The sequence below is a fragment of the Ailuropoda melanoleuca genome, chromosome 6, assembly GCF_002007445.2.
Source record: "Ailuropoda melanoleuca isolate Jingjing chromosome 6, ASM200744v2, whole genome shotgun sequence".
NCBI classification, from domain to species: domain Eukaryota; kingdom Metazoa; phylum Chordata; class Mammalia; order Carnivora; family Ursidae; genus Ailuropoda; species Ailuropoda melanoleuca.
This window is the reverse complement of record NC_048223.1, coordinates 34,274,103-34,290,968: the sequence shown is the minus strand read 5'-3', so window position 1 is coordinate 34,290,968 and position 16,866 is coordinate 34,274,103. Positions and strand designations below refer to the sequence as shown.

At 38.3% G+C, this 16,866-nt stretch overlaps 1 protein-coding gene across 8 annotated transcripts in view; it reads right to left on the bottom strand.

The window, feature by feature from the left end:
- The window catches only part of ULK4 (unc-51 like kinase 4), a 589,354-nt gene that overhangs the window by 213,654 nt on the left and 358,834 nt on the right, over positions 1-16,866 (bottom strand). The window contains exon 32 of one of the 8 annotated variants that reach the window (XM_034662180.1): positions 10,181-10,528. The exons of the other annotated variants lie outside the window; for them this stretch is intronic. Within the exon in view, the coding sequence (XP_034518071.1) occupies positions 10,419-10,528 (110 nt within the window). The 3' untranslated portion in view covers positions 10,181-10,418. Of the gene's footprint in view, positions 1-10,180; positions 10,529-16,866 lie in introns of those variants that run through there. 8 annotated transcript variants of the gene reach the window in all.

Genomic DNA, 16,866 nt, shown 5'->3' with positions numbered 1-16,866 from the left:
CATCTTAAAATTAGATTACAAAGCACATTAACATTTTTTTAATCTACATTATAGTTCCTTCATCCTACACTGCTGGCACTAACATTCATTTATGTGGAGGGAGGAAGTCAGAAGAGAACCTCAGGCCTCCAGGATAAAGAAACAGAAGCAGAAGCCAAAGAGAAGGTACTTGGGCTTCCATATACACCTTCCTACTCATCTTAAGGCCCTGGAGACAATTATTCCAGCAATCCAAACAAGCTGAAAGCATGGTTAGATGGGTTTCCTAAGTGTGGATAGAGTGTATACTGTAGGAAAAAGAGTGGAACCTCACAATGACTCATGTACCTTTCTTTTCCAAGTCTTGAGGCAAGAAGGAAGAGAACTGCAGAAATCCTGGATTACAGTCATTTTTTTTTTCTTGCTGCTTTTTCTTCTACTTTTTTCTTCTTCCTTTTTGGAATCTTTTACAATTTTTCTTTACCTTTCCACCAATTTTGCATCACCTTCTCTGTTAATTTTTTCTCTCAAATCTCTTTTCTTGCATTCCAACCCTTAGTCCTTCATTAATGAATCCTTTCCCTGTTCTCTAGCACTGAAACAACTGTTTTCTTATTTTTGACCAGAGGTCTCCAAAGTGATCCATAGGAGTGTGTTTAAAAAATTTAGAACTTGTTATAATTATTTTTACCAAAGAAACGAACAAGAAAACCCACCAACAGCTGGTCTTTTCACTGGATGTATCATTCTTCTGCACAAAGCCAGGGGTACTTGGGTATCCAGACGAAAGGCTGGGGGCAGCAAGACTCAGGGAAGTGGAATGGGCCATGGGTTTTGTAAAATTTCACCACACTGGGACATTATAGTAGTTCACGTACCTCTGATTAAATGTACGTACCAATTGTACTATCTCGTTTTGACTAAATTTAATAACTAAAAAATTAAAAAGTAGACGAGGACTTTAAAATGATTCCTGCAACAACAACTACAAAGTGGCATTGAAGGTAACACTAACGACACAAACACACAAAGATTCAGAGCAATTCTGCTCCCTACAGTTTTCCTCCACCACATCATGATATTAAAAACAATGACAAGCTAATCGGATCTGAAAAGCAGCTTTAAAAATTGGAATTATGACAACTACTACTGTTACAATGAATTTGCTATGCATTTTGTCTTGATACTTTAGTTAGAAACAGCAATCTGTCATATTTAGCAAGAAAATGTAAAACAAGCACCCAAATAGAAAAATAAATCTCTATATTTCATGTGATTCTAGTACCTCTCAACATTTTATGAAACTTGATGATAAACATACAGAAGCCCCTATGAGGTTTCACACTTTACGGTAAAAGTCAGAAAAAGCACAAACCATTGGGGCAACACTTTTCTTCTCATGGTAAAAATGGCTGAAATAACACCCAACCAAAAAAAAAAAAAAAAAAAAAAAAAAAAAAAAAAACAACAGAACCTGAAATTTAATCTTTTTCAATAAATATTGTTGGTAATATTTTTTAAATATTGCTGAAAACTCGAGGCAGCAAGTATTAGACCAAATTATATATTATGGGAGGTTGGATCACAATACAGCTATTTCAAATTGATTTCAGTCATACTATTAAGAGATTCTGTTCCTACCAAAAAATAGTCAAATCATTACTTTTTCTATGAGTCACTAAAGAAAAGATGTGCTGGAAATGATATATTCTTGACAGTCAATAATTTATTTATTAGAGATTTTTTATTAAAATCTGTGTAAGTGAAATCACTTACAGAATATCTGCTTTGATATCAATTTTTCATAAAATTATTCTAAGGGTAAGGTTAGAAAGAAAACTCCATAAGTAAAATTTGTTTCTAGCATCATTCACTGGCAAACTGTTGCAGCAGGGTTACTGAATGGCAGAAATATACAATATGTTAGAGGAAAAATAACAAAATCAAATAAACACCCATACATGTATGACTATATGCATATAAAATACTTATGGAATATGAACTTTGTGCAAGACAACACTCTGACATCTTTACATTCATTCTCGTGTAATACTTGCAACAATCCCCTATGCTGGATATTGTAATTAAACCTACCGTCACAGGTGAGGCCACTGAGGCACAGACCAGGTAAGACCTGCCCAAGGTCATAGTGGCTGTCAGTTGCACAGCCAGGACTCGAACCCGGGCAACCCAGGTTAAGAGTGCCTGCTCCCAAACACCAGGACACTGATGTGGTGAGTTCTGGAAAAACAAGATCTTGACAATATACAAATCTTTACAATATTTAGTAATGAGATGCAGAATGATCAGAAAAACACATGGATTCACTGCTTATCTCATGGCTAAGATGTTAAAAGAGCTGCTAAGCTTGAAGATGATTTATATAGTTTTTTTCTTTACAAAAAAGTATTTGCTGAGATTCTGTGATAACAAACAAGTTGTCCGGATGCTATCCAGCAGGTGCTTACACACACACGCACACCTTATTCCTTAGCACACACTTCACCCATTCCTACAAGGTGAAGAAGTTGGAACACTGAGTGAAACATTAACTACTATAGAGAGCATTTTTCAAGAAGATATTTGATAAAGTTTCCAGCATCATCTGATTGGGTGGCTAAAAGTACTATAGTAAGACTGTTCCCTAAAAGTATCAAATCTATACCATAAGGAAAATTAGAGAAAAAGCCTTTAAATACACAGTGGAAGAGATTTAAAAAAAAAAAAAAAAGAGCCATGGCCATTATATCATACTATACACAAAAATTAACTTGAGATGTTTCACAGATCTACATATAAAAAGTGTATGATAAAGCTTCTAGAAAAAAGCATAGGAGAATATCTTCATGACTATGGCAAAATTTCTTAAACAAGGGGCAATAAAACATTAACTATAAAAAACATAAGATTTCATTAAATTAGGAACATCTGCTCATAAAGTTTGCCATTGAGGAGTATAAAGCACACTACAGAACAGAAGACAGTATTTGCAATATACATATCCAACAAAGGAATCTTGTTTAGAATACATAAAGAATCCTATAAATTAGACACCAAACAAGCGAATTTTAGAAATGAGTGAAAGATATGCACAGGCACTAAAGAGGATATCTAAATGGCCAATCAACATATGAAAATGTTACAAATTAAAAACATAATTAAGATACTACTTACACACCAACAGAAAGACTAAAAATAAAAAGATGAATACCAAATATGTAGAGTAACTGCAATTCTCTTATATGGCCAGTTGGCGTGCAAATCAAATTAGCACAACACTTTAGAAAACCATTTGGCAAAATCTACTGAAGACTAATATATATCTTCCCTAAGACTCAGCAATTCCACTTGCAGGTCTATGTATACGTGTGTGTCTATGTGTGTGTATGTGTACATGTCTGTGTGATTCTGTATGTATCCAAAACAAATGAGGGGCTATGGCCCTAAAACAAGAATATTGACAGCAGCTTTATTCATAATAGCCATAAAGTGAGAGATGCCTGGGTGGCTCAGTCAGTTAAGCATCTGCCTTTAGCTCAGGTCATGATCCCAGGGTGCTGGGATCGAGTCCTGCATCAGGTTCCTTGCTCAATGGGGAGCCTGCTTCTCCCTCTGTCTGCCACTCCCCCTGCTTGTGCTTGCTCACGTGCTCTCTCTCTCTGACAAATAAATAAAATCTTTAAAAAAAAAAAATAGCCATAAAGTGAAAACAAGCCAAATGCCCATCAATAGGAAAAGAGAAACTGCAATATAGTCATACGATGGGATACTATATAGCAATTTTTTTAAAAGATTTTATTTATTTATTTGACAGAGAGAGACAGCCAGCGAGAGAGGGAACACAAGCAGGGGGAGTGGGAGAGGAAGAAGCAGGCTCCCAGCAGAGGAGCCTGATGTGGGGCTCGATCCCAGAATGCCAGGATCACGCCCTGAGCCTAAGGCAGACACTTAACGACTGAGCCACCCAGGTGTCCCTATATAGCAATTTTTTTAAAATTAAAAAACACTTACAAAAAGGAACAATGTGGATGACTTTCACAGAAATTACGCTATGAAAGTAGCCAGACACAAAAGTGGGTCTATTTTGCATTTCTTTTATAAGAAGTTCAAGAACAGACAAACTAATCAATAGTTCTAGAAATCAGAATACTGATTAACTCTGGGTAAAGCATGGACTGGAAATGAATTTGAAGGAACTTTCTGTCGTAGCAAAATGTTCTTACTCTGGGTCTAGATGTTGGTTTTACATATGTTTTACATATGTTCATACATATGTAAAAATTCATTAAGTAGTATGCTTAAAATTAGTCTACTTTATTACTCCCTGTTAAAGCTCAATAAAAAGTAAATAAAATATGACCAAAAAATTTTTAAAGCTATTTTCACACCCATTTAAATGTTTTCCAAGGAAATCTCAGTAGGTCTTGAATCTATATAAGAATGCAAAATGTTCCAATTAGTTTGTAAGAATAGGCAACGTTCTGGGAAAATGATATTTTGCTAAATAAATTATTAACAAATCTTTGCATAACCAGTTTATGGTCCTGAAAATAAGTATAATTTAGGAAGCAGAGTCAACAGCGCACATTCTCCATGCAGATCTATGCACTGTTATGAGAATCATTTTTCAGCTATAACAACCATTAAAACCAAGTATCAAAATTAACTAAACCAGAAGAAAATAAAAAGACAGGCCACTGAGTGGGAACAAATATTTACAAAACACATATCTGAAGAAGGATCTGTAGCCAAAATATACAAAGAATCCTTAAACCTCAACCATAAGAAAACAAACAATCCAATTAAAAACTGGGCAAAAGATCTGAACACATATTTCATCAAAGAAGATACACAGATGGCAAATAAGTGTATGAAAAGATGCCCCACATCACATGGTGTTAGGGTAAACGAGATACCACCATAAACTTACTAGAATGGTGAGAATTCAAAACACTGACACCAAATGCTGGTGACAATGTGGACCACAAGAACTCTTGTTCACTGCCGGTGGGAATGCAAAATGGCACAGCCACTTTGGAAGACAGTTTGATGCCTTCTTATAAAACTAAACGTAGGCTTGCCATACAGCCCAGTGACTGTGCCCTTTGGTACTAACTCGTACGAGCCGAAAAACTTAAGTCCACACAGAAATCTGCACACAGCTGTTTAGAGCAGCTCTATTCATCATTGCCAAAACTTGGAAGCAACTAAGATGTCTTTCAAGTGGATACACAAACTGTGATAATCCAATGGAATATATACAGTAAATACAATGGAATGTCACTCAGCAATAAAAAGAAATGAGCTACCACGCCACAAAAAGACATGGAGAAATGTCTTAAATGCATATTGTGGGTGAAAGAAGCCAGTATGAAAAGGGTACATACTGTATGATTCCAAATATATGACATCTGGGAAAGGTAAAACTATAGAGACCTTAAAAAGATCAGGGGGTTGGAGTGGGACTGAGAGAAGGATGAATACATGGAACATAGGAGATTTTTAGGGTAGTGGAACCATTCTATATGATATTGCAATGGTGGAGTCTAGACAAGGCGCATTTGGCAAAACCCATAGAATTATACAATACAAAGAGTTAACCCTAAAGTAAACTATGAATTCTATATAATAATAATGTATCAATACTAGTTCACCAATTGTAACAAATATTAACATTAATGTGTTAACAAGAGGGGAATCTGTGCAGGGGGTTGGAGGAAAGGGGAGAGACTTTCTGTTCAACTTCTCTGTAAACCTAAAAGTGCTTTTTTTTAAAAAGATTTATTTATTTATTTGAGAGAGAGAGAGAACACAAGTGGGAGGGGCAGAAGGAGAGGGAGAGAGAATCTCAAGCAGACTCTGCACTGAGCACCGAGCCTAACGCGGGGCTTGATCACAAGACTCTAAGATCACGACCTGAGCCGAAACCAAGAGTCCGATGCCTAATCAAATGTGCCACACAGGTGCCCCCTAAAACTGCTCTTTAAAAAGAAAAGTCTACTAATTAAGAAAAAATAAACTAAACCAAATCTGCAAACTGCTCTCTCATAAAATGCTAAATCATATTTTCAAAAATAATGAAACATATTTGATTAAAAACTAAAAGATATTTCATACCATTAAAATAAATAAAATTAGTTTAAAAAAAAACATTTCTTTCATTTGCATCTCATCATAAGGGAAGCCAAAGAGCTCCTGCCTTCCCCCTGCCCCCACAAGGACACACAAAGCACTGCTATATAGATCCAGCTTCTGCTTTAGGGAGGAGAGAGAGATGGATTTTGAACAGACTATAAATAGACTTGCAATCAGGCTATCTTCAACTAGAAAAGAATTAGACGAGAATTAGACACATTTAAATGGAAAGCTCATGTTTGGGAGAAAAGTTTAAGTTTTTTGTGTTTCTTTTTTTTTTTTTTTTTTTTAATTTGGGTTTTGCTATGCAGTTGAGATGGGGCTTGTGAAAGGTTTTAATTTATACATATGTTCATTTTGGCCCCTTAGCAATATATGAGTCCACAACATCATAAACAACATATGTCAGACAGGTCATCTTTAAAGTAAAATAACCCACAAGGTCAAACCAGGTTTCTATTTCCATGCTGCTGTTCTGGTAGCCTCTCTGTGGGCTCTCTGGATTTGGGAGACTGGTTTTCCTCAAGAGATACCCACCTTGCCTGGTAGAGAACCAGACTTAGAGTGTTCATGCTAAGCATTAACAGTGTTCAATGCTAGCTGGCTGTGTCTTTGAAAAACAAATGCCATTTGGGATCCCACTTCTTATTACTGTTGTTGCTATTATTACTATTATTATTATTATTATTATTATTGGAACTGGTCTCTCCTCATCTGATGGACTCACAAGCTCATACCATATGCAATTATCTTTACCGTTTTTTTCCAAGTTCATCTGTTCATTCATTGAATAAATATTTATTGAGCAAAAATGACGTGCCTGATGTTGTACCAGAAAAATCTAGATGAACATCACTTTATTTAATATCAAATACCTGATTAGGCTATCTTAGTAAAACCCTTTGGATTGGTCATTCTGTCAAGATATGATTAGGAGGACTGAGCACTAAATGAATGGTCATGCCACCAATCTGTTTACTGCTTCAGTTTCATAAAATAGACACGTGCCCAAACAATTATCCTTTCTTTTGTCTTTGCTGTTAGAGCGCCAGGGTGAATGCCATTTCCAGCTGCAGTGCGCAGTTGGTGGAAACCCAGCATTAAGGAATGCATGTCTTTATTCTCTAGGCAAAGACGCCTTTTCTAAACACTGGCCATGTCTCAAAAAGAAAGAAAATGTATGCCACTGGTCAGCAGGGACATCAAGGGAGAAGATGCTGAACTGTGTCTATAAAGGAGGGATCTCAAGTCATCAGTAATATTAGCCTCAAAGACAGAGGGCATTGTTCCAGTCCATTTCACTGACAGCAAACAGAACTAAAGCAAAATCTTGGTTCCAAACAAGAGGCAGAAAAGAATACCAAATGTTGGTATCAAGCACCTTGTATCAAATACTTGGTGTTCTGGGGACAGAGGTGAGCCAGCCCTTGCTGAACACTAGGGAGCGAAGGGGGCTCAAGTTTAGAACTCCTGCATCTCAGGGTCATCCTAGCTACTTTCCCACTGGGGCTCCCATCCCCAAGGAAAGTTTCTCTACTTTGTTTGCCTCGCTTTTGTCATTTGCACAATGAGACGTTTGAATAAGTGACTTTTAGGAATATCCCAATTCTAGACACCGTGATTCGAAAAAAGGTTATTGAGTGAAATGGAAAGAAACAAAATCCAAATCAGACAACCGTCTCCAACAGGAAAGGAGATTTTCTGAGCATGGGGCAGTGAAAGACAGCTGTTAGGAAGGAGGTGAGGACAAACTATAATGCCCAGACAGACTCCACTGTGGTAGACGTTGTTAACATAACGGGAGATAAATGGACTGATTTATGCAGCAATTTATAGCTAATATCCAAGAGACACCTAGAGAAAAAGACTGGATTAAATCCAAAATTTGGTGCTTATATAGACAGAAGGTCACTTTACTGTTTGCCAATCAGTCGCTTATATATCTGTAGATGGAAAGAGCAGATGCCTTACATTTTATTAAAAATGTTAATGCTAGATCATTGCTTTCTGGGGATTCTTTTTTTAAGCGTGTGAAATTCTACCTGCTTTAACAATAAGATGCACATACTAACGTTTGAAATCTAAGTAATCTCTGGACATTTGACTAAAAGTCAAAGTAGTGGACCACAGGACAAATAGAACACTTCACCCATGAAGGTTGACTATTAGCTTTGTTTCATGGTCTGTAAATGAGTTATTAAACTCTTCTATAAAGTTTTATTACTGTTCTAATCCCATTAATAACCGTCCTCAGTTTAAATGGCCTACCGTTTGCTGAATATGCCATTGCAGTGCTGAGATCACTGTGGCCTGACATGAGATGTTCCTCCCTCTCAAACTAAGGATATAAAGGAGCAGGCATTAGAGACACCACGCAGCACCAATTATATCCTTTAAAGGAAAAAAGGAAAGAGCCAGATGTTAGCGGTCTCTCTTTGTATGGGGAGAACCTGCTTGATTCCACATTTCCATCTTTAGTTCCCGAGTGTTTGCAGCCTAGACAGAAGGGAATAAAAGTGAATGTATGTTTCAGCACATTGTGAAAGCACTTAGGGAGAAAACAATTTACATCTTAATAGCTTCCTTTCATTACATTAACTCCTCCTCTGCTTTTCATCTTGGAGACTGCAGGAATGTTTGCAAACACTGGCAAGTATAGGAGAGAATCACGGAATCTCCCAAGCAGTTAAGAAGCTCTAGGGGACATAAGCCAGCCTCCCACTAGCCTGAAATCGCTTCTCTTTCTGGTCTCCCTGCCAGACCTGTGGCACTCACTTTGCCTAGAGCCTGACCTCCCCACACTTCCAGTCTTCAAATTGCTGGAAAGATCTTTCTCATATTGAACAGGACGTGGCTGCCCTGGAACCTTCACTAGGGCTCAACGTCCTGCCTTTTGGAGGGATTCAAGGCATGAGCCTCCTTACGTTTCATAGCAGAATCGGACACCTATCTGAAGACAGCGGTAGGAGCTTATCCGGCCTACAAGCCAACAGCCCGGCATCTTCTGCCGCTCCTTAGGACAACGAATGGCTTCCATCCACTCCATTCCAGAAAGAACTGCCTCCCTTTCATGGATGCCTTATGCTAAGCAACCTCTCATTTTATCTGCAGTGTTTCTTTAATGTTTCACCCAGAAGTAAACTCAACATTCTTCCTCACACCGAGGAGACATCTGAAGCCCCAAGGCTGGGATGTTATCAAGTATGATCTCCTAAAATGGAATGTAGTAGAGAATTTGAGTTAAAAGTACATATGAACATGCGGGGGAAACAGGGACAGGAGAAAGCAAAGTAAACTCATGAATGCCTTAATAGAACACAGAACACACTCTAATATAAGAAACATTTTATTCGCTTTAAACATTTCATACACTTAAAGTTAGTAAAATGGGAACTTTAGTATTTCTGTTACTTGGTTCATGTTTGAGAAGAAATTTTCAGGATCTTTTGATCCTACAGTTTCAAGAAGTTGCTTCTAAACTGGATTTACTATCTTGCAAAATATATATATATACTAAAAAACATTTTAAAACTTGGTCTCTTGTGTCCAAAGTGGCTGGCTGGCCACAGAATGTTCACGCTCTTCTTTCCAAACTGTGCCATCATCACTGGGAAGTGGCTGCTCGGTCTGGTAGGCCACTGCCCAAACTCTCAGCAGCCTAACATGTCCGTGGCACCAGTTCCCGCCCACGGAAGGTGAGCAAAGGGGATGTGTGTCCTTTCCAGCTGGGTTTCTTTCTCAGTTGTGGTAAAATATACATAACATAACATAAAATTTACCATTTTAACCCCAAAGTATACAATTCGGTGGCATTAAATACATTCACAATATTGTGTCACCATTGCCACTGTATCCAGTCCACCTTCATCATCCCAGACAGATTTTGTACCCATGAAGCAGTAACTCCCCATCCCCCTTGTCCCAGGCCCTGGTAACTGCTCTTCTACTGACTCTGTGAATGTGTCTATTCTAGGTACCTTCAAAGAAGTGAAATCATATTACTAGTTGTCCTTTTGCGTCTGGTTTCTCCCACTTAGGGTAATGTTTACAAAGTTCATCCATGGTGTAGTATATATCAGAATTTTATTCCTTTTTATGACTAAATAATATTCCAGCGTACAAATATTTTGTTATGTCCACATTTTGTCATCCATTCATCCGTTGATGAGCACATGGGTAATTTCTACCCTTTGGCTGTTGTGAATAATGCTGCAATGAGGATTTGTGTTTAAGTATTCGTTTGAGTCCTTGTTTTCAATTCTTCTGGGCATACACCTCAGAGGGGGGTTGTGGTAAAGCTGTGTTTAACTTTTTGAGGAATCTCCAGACTGTTTTCCACATCGGCTGCACCATTTTACATTGGCATCAGCAACGCATGAAGGTTCCGATTTCTCCATATCCTGATCAACATTTCCTTTTTTTAAAAAAAAAAAAACTAATTGTCATCTTAGTAGATGTGAAGTACTATCTCCTTATGGTTTTGATTTGCATTTCCCTAATAACGAATAATATTGTGCACCTTTTCATGTACTTACTGGCTATTTGCATGTCTTCTTTTGAGAAATGTCTATTCAAGTCCTTTGCCCATTTTTGAATTAGGTTGTTTTTGTTGTTGAGTTGTAGGCATTCTTTATATATTCTGGAAATTAATCCCTTATCAGATAAATGATTTGCAAGTATTTTCACCTCTAGGTGGGGTTTGTAAGAAGCAGGTGAGCCCTCTCCACTACTTTACTCTTCTGCCTGCTGGATGCAGAGGACGCGAAGACCCAGGGGAATAATGGAGCCATGAAATGAAACGGGATGGGCATCACATGGAAGAAAGCCACCCACTGACCAGGAAGGCCAAATATTCTACTATTTACACAACTGATAAACTTCTTTTGTATTCATTTACTGAAATTTTCGTTCCTTTTCTCCACAAGCTACCATTACCCAACTTACCACAGTCCTCTTTCCAAATGTTCAGCCTTCCTGATTATATGATCTAAGAGTTCATGGTCTCCATCCCCTACGTCACATCACCTTTAGCGCCTCTTAAATATGTTTTCAGGTATTCCCACATCAACCCTCCTTTTTTCAATGATCACAAACTAACAGCATCATTATTTTGTTAAGATGGACTTATCTAGAGTTCTAAAATCCCTCCAGTCCTCTTTTTGTAAATGAGATACTTTCCAACCTACAATCTTAGCACCCTCATTTCTCTGAAACTTCTTAAGAATGATGACTGAGAATAAACTTTCAGTTATAAGATGAATAAGGTCTGGGGACCTAATGTACAGCACGGTGATTATGATTAATGATCCTGTATTGTATACTTGAAAGTTCCTAGAAGAGCAGAACTTTAATGTTCTCACCACAAAAAAAGGGAATTAGGAGATATAACTCCGCACTATATATGTACTAAATCAACACACTTATATACCTAAAACATACACTCTGCTACATGTCAATTATATCTCAGAAACAAAGAAAGACAAAGAATTTCACAAATAAGTATCTAATTATAAAAAAAGAACAATGGCTTGGAGATCATATTTGGGGATCTTTCAGTACACTACATTATAAACTATTTGAAGTGGTCAAGTTTAACTCATTTAAAATGGATGACGCTGCCTTAGACTCAAATAATTTATCTTGGGCTTCATTTTTCTCATTCCAATGATCTGCTTATACTCTCCCATGTGAGGACCACTAAGCTATTTTAGCACTCTTAAATACTTATGCTATTTTTATTAATTATACATGAAAGTTTTACTTATATTATCATTTAATCCTCAAAACAAAAATATGAAATGGGTACCATTACCCTAAAGAGACTAGGACCCAAAGTATCTCACAGATTAGTTGTAGACTCAGGATTCAAACCATACCATGTAACCCTCCTTTAGTTGCATGCAAACTTCTCATAATCTTCCCTAAATAATGGGTTTATATCTTTTTTTTTTTTGAAGAGTGTTTCAAAAACCTTTCAGTAGCTCTTTGAAATATTTAGAAGAGGCCTATAGATTCACACGTTCTATTATATGTCCCTCCCTCCTATTTAACATGTTTTTAATCTGATTTAATCAAAAAGCCTGTTAAATGTCTTTTTTTCCTTTCACTGAAAAAACTTTGATACATGATAATATGGCTTTGATATTTCTGAGTATTTCTGACATTAAAAAGCCTAACTGAGGGCTGGTGAGGACATTCTAGGGAAGAGGAGTAATGGCATACTGGTCCTTCTATCTCAAAGAAACCTTAAAGAAAGATAAGTGGACAGTTCCATCTATATGATACCTAGTTGTCCTTATTTGAAAATCAAATACAAGAAAAGATGCAAAAATGAGATCACTGCTTCTAAGTTTTTAGCTCTCCAAAATTGTTCTGCTAAGTCCAAGATGATGGTCTCAGCCTCTGGCAGTGACTTCCAGTGTGCTCCAAAGTGACAGGATCTGCCCCTGGGAAATCAGCCAGCTGGATCCCAAAAGTGAGGAGCTAGGTGAGAACTGAAGAAAACTCAGTCAGCAGCTCAAATTTTATTCAATTTGGTGGCCTTGAGAGAATCTAGCACACAATGTCTTATGTAAATATACGTGAAGGGAGGAAATATACAAAGCGCTTCACCGCAGATGAGGCCGGCAGTTGGACAACACATATGGTAACGGCATTCTGTGGCTGAGCTCATGAGCAGAGTGCAGAGACTCAAAGCACTTATTCTAGAAACGGAATATGAGCACTACACTGGATAATCCACTATCATTCATTCAGTCAGTGCATATTTACTGAGCAACTTCCATGCCCCATGAACTGTGCAGGGGAGCCACTGTGAATGGAACAGGCAGGTGCTGGACTTCACAGGGAAATCCTTCTAGCAGAGGACTGGGACATTTAGCAATTAACTGCCTAATTCGTATTTTAATTAAAGCTGTGAAAAGCACAACAGGGGAGAATACAGGGTATCACGGAAGAATTCCTTGAGGAAATGGTGTTTGAACCAGCTCCAAAGGCATTAAGGAGGGGAGAAAGATGGGGAATGGTACCTGGGAAGGCAGAAGGCTTGGGGTGGAAAGAAGCATGGTACATGACAGAAATTGAGATACGGTGAATGAGGCCAAAGCAGAGACAGCACAGGGAAAAGTGGCTTGAGGTGAAGTAGATGGAATGGGAGCTCCATGCTCATGATTCCATTCTTGCTTCTGAAATCACTAACAGAAGTTAGTATAGGGAGCAATATAAGATTTGTGCCCAAAATGATCATTCTGGCTGTTGCTATACAAAAAAGAGGTCAGAGAATTCTCTTATCTTCTACTCCAATATCCTTCTGTTCCCAAGATGAGTAGTCGACAAACCACCTCCAAAATCCCTAGTAGGCAGCAATGCAATTTAAAATATCTGAAATTTGTTGAGGGACCTCCACACTGTTTTCCAAAGTGGCTGTACCAACTTGCGTTCCCACCAACAGTATAAGAGGGTTCCCCTTTCTCCAAAACCTCGCCAATATTTGTTATTTCTTGCCTTGTCCATTTTTGCCATTCTAACTGGTGTAAGGTGGTATCTCAATGTGGTTTTGATTTGAATTTCCCTGATGGCTAATGATGTTGAACATTTTTTCATGTGTCTGTTAGCCATTCGTATGTCTTCACTGGAAAAGTGTCTGTTCGTATCTTCTGCCTATAACAGCGTGGAGGTTCCTCAAAAAGTTAAAAATAGAGCTACCCTATGACCCAGCAATTACACTACTGGGTATTTATCCCAAAGATACAGATGTAGTGAAAAGAAGGGCCATATGCACCCCAATGTTCATAGCAGCATGGTCCACAATAGCCAAACTGTGGAAGGAGCCGAGATGCCCTTCAACAGACAAATGGATAAAGAAGATGTGGTCCATATATACAATGGAATATTACTCAGCCATCAGAAAGGATGAATACCCACCATTTGCATCTACATGGATGGAACTGAAGGGGATTATGCTGAGTGAAATAAGTCAAGCAGAGAAAGATAATTATCATATGGTTTCACTCATTTGTGGAACATAAGGAATAGCAGGGAGATTGTTAGGAAAAGGAACGGAAAAATGAAGGGAGGGTAAACAGAGGGGGAAATGAACCATGAGAGACTATGGACTCCAGGAAACAAACTGAGGGTTTCAGAGGGGAGGGGGTTGGGGGGATGGATTAGCCCAGTGAAGGGTATTAAGGAGGGCACGTATTGCATGGAGCCCTGGATGCTATATGCAAACAATGTATCATGGAACACTACATCAAAAACTAATGATGTACTGTATGGTCACTAACATATCATAATAAGAAAAATGATTTTTAAAAAATCTGAAATTTTAAAATTTATTTTTCTAAGATTTTATTTATTTGAGAAAGAGTACACGAGCAGGGGGGGAGAGGGACAGAGGCAGAGGGACAAGCAGACTCCCCACTGAGCAGGGACCCTGACTTGGGGCTTCATCCCAGGACCCTGAGATCATGACCTGAGCCAAAGGCAGGCACTTAACCGGCTGAGCCACCCAGGCACCTCTGAAATTTTAAAATTAAAACAAAAGAATTCCTGCAATTCAATAATAAAATAGACAATCCAAATAGACATTTCGCTGAAGAATAGTCAATAAGCCCACGAAAGGATGCTCAACATCATTAGCCATTAGGGAAATGCATGTCAAACCCATGTGGTATCACTTCACACCATTAGGAGGGTCACATAAAAAAAGACACAAATAACATTTTCTCTGTTCTTGATGGTTAATACTGACACAAGAATAGGTCACTTTGCATCATTTTTTCTAGAATACGACATGGCTTTTTAATCTGCACACTTACTTATTTATGGAGCATTTTCTACCGTCTTAAAGTATTTATCTGTTCAATTTGCTCAGGCCTCTTAAAAAGAGCACCAAACATCCTTATGATGTTTTATCTTCTTTGCCAAGGATATTGATCATTGCCTCTATTTGTATTTTTATTTATTTTTTATTTTTTTGTTTTGTTTAGTTTTTCTTTTCAGGTTTTTATTTAAATTCTAGGAAGGTAACATACAGAGCAATATTGTTTTCGGGAGTAGAATTCAATAATTCATCACTTACATACAACACCCTTTGCTCATCACAACCCTTTCTTTTTGACCACCTTTCCTTCCTAGTATCATTTCTCCACTTCCCTCTCTATGTTCCCTGTACCTCCAACCATCCCTGAATAAACTACGTGGACTTCAATTCTTATCTCAGTATCTGCTTTGAGAATTCAAACCAAGGTACCACAAATTTGACAATCTTTAGCTTCTAATTTTGGCTACACAGACAACCTCGAAATATCCTCATTCTCAGAGAGCAAGTCTTCTCAGTCTGAATATCCCTGTTATGATTCTGAATTGTCAGCACCATTTAACAATGGAGATTAAGTGACTGTGAATGGTAGAGACCATGATGTAAATCATGTTGTATGAAACACAACATTAGTGACGTTGATAATACCTTCCCTTCCACATCAGCCACAGCAAATTCTTTCAAGACATATCTCCAAAGGCAAGGGAAATAGAAGCAAAAATGAACTTTTGGGACTTCGTCAAGACAAGACAAAAAGCTTCTGCACAGCAAAGGAAACAGTCAACAAAACTAAGAGGCAACTCACGGAATGGGAGAAGATATTTGCAAATGACACTACAGATAAAGGGCTGGCATCCAAGATCTATAAAGAACTTATCAAACTCAACACCCCAAAAACAAATAACCCAGTCAAAAAAATGAGCAGCAGACATGAACAGACACTTTGCCAAAGAGACACACAAATGGCTAACAGACACATGAAAAAATACTCAACATCACTAGCCATCAGGGAAATACAAACCTATTTGTATTTTTAAATCACTGTTTTCTTTTGTGTTTTGTGTGACTTCCTGAAGTCTATTTGGCCCCTGATGATACCTTTCAGTTGTGCTCAGTTTTTTGCAGCTTCTGGTGTGGCTTTTGTGTCTGTGACAGGTAATTTCCAGTGTCACGGTATAAAGTTCCCTTCCTCCATTTCTTCCCAAGCTCTCCCGGTTTGCTCTTCATTTCCTTCCTGTCCCATGTCTCCTCTGAGCTCCTGCATCTCTCCTTGAGGTCCTTCTTCTACAGTGAGCCTGTTTACATCTCTCAGACTTAGAAAATGTGGATTCTTGTTTCTCTTGAAATGTTGGTCCTTTCTCTGCTTTTCACATAGGCTCCCTCCCTCCAGTTTTTAAGGGATGGTTCCATCCTGATGGTTACTCAGCTTTGAAAAAGAACAGGTACCTGCTCAAGAAATATGGACAGGGACAGGGACAGTACCAGCATTGCGGCCAGCATGGGTGGAGTCAGTCTGCAGCCTCCATGTATATCTAGATCTTTAACGTTCAAGAGACCAGTGTGGTCACAGCTAAGCCAATTCAGACATAAGCTCCTGCCGAAGTCCCTCCTTAACACATTTCCTGAGGTTGCCGCCTTCAGCTGGAAGGCAAGTTCAGAGATGACAGAAATGGTACGTGAGCACAGTCTCCCCTGCAGCCCTCTACTTCCCATAAGTTCCCTAATGCCCCTGTGGTTCTGAACAGTTATCCTTTTAGGGACATCACCACCTGGCTGACCTGTATCTTGTCACTCTACTCAAGGACTTAGATATGTCTTTCAGGGTTGGGGCACTTACATGGGGGAAAATAATACACCTTGTTCAAAGTCTAAAGGACATGTATATTGCTCATCTTTGTACAGAATTCATGGTATTTGACAGGTACACCTCA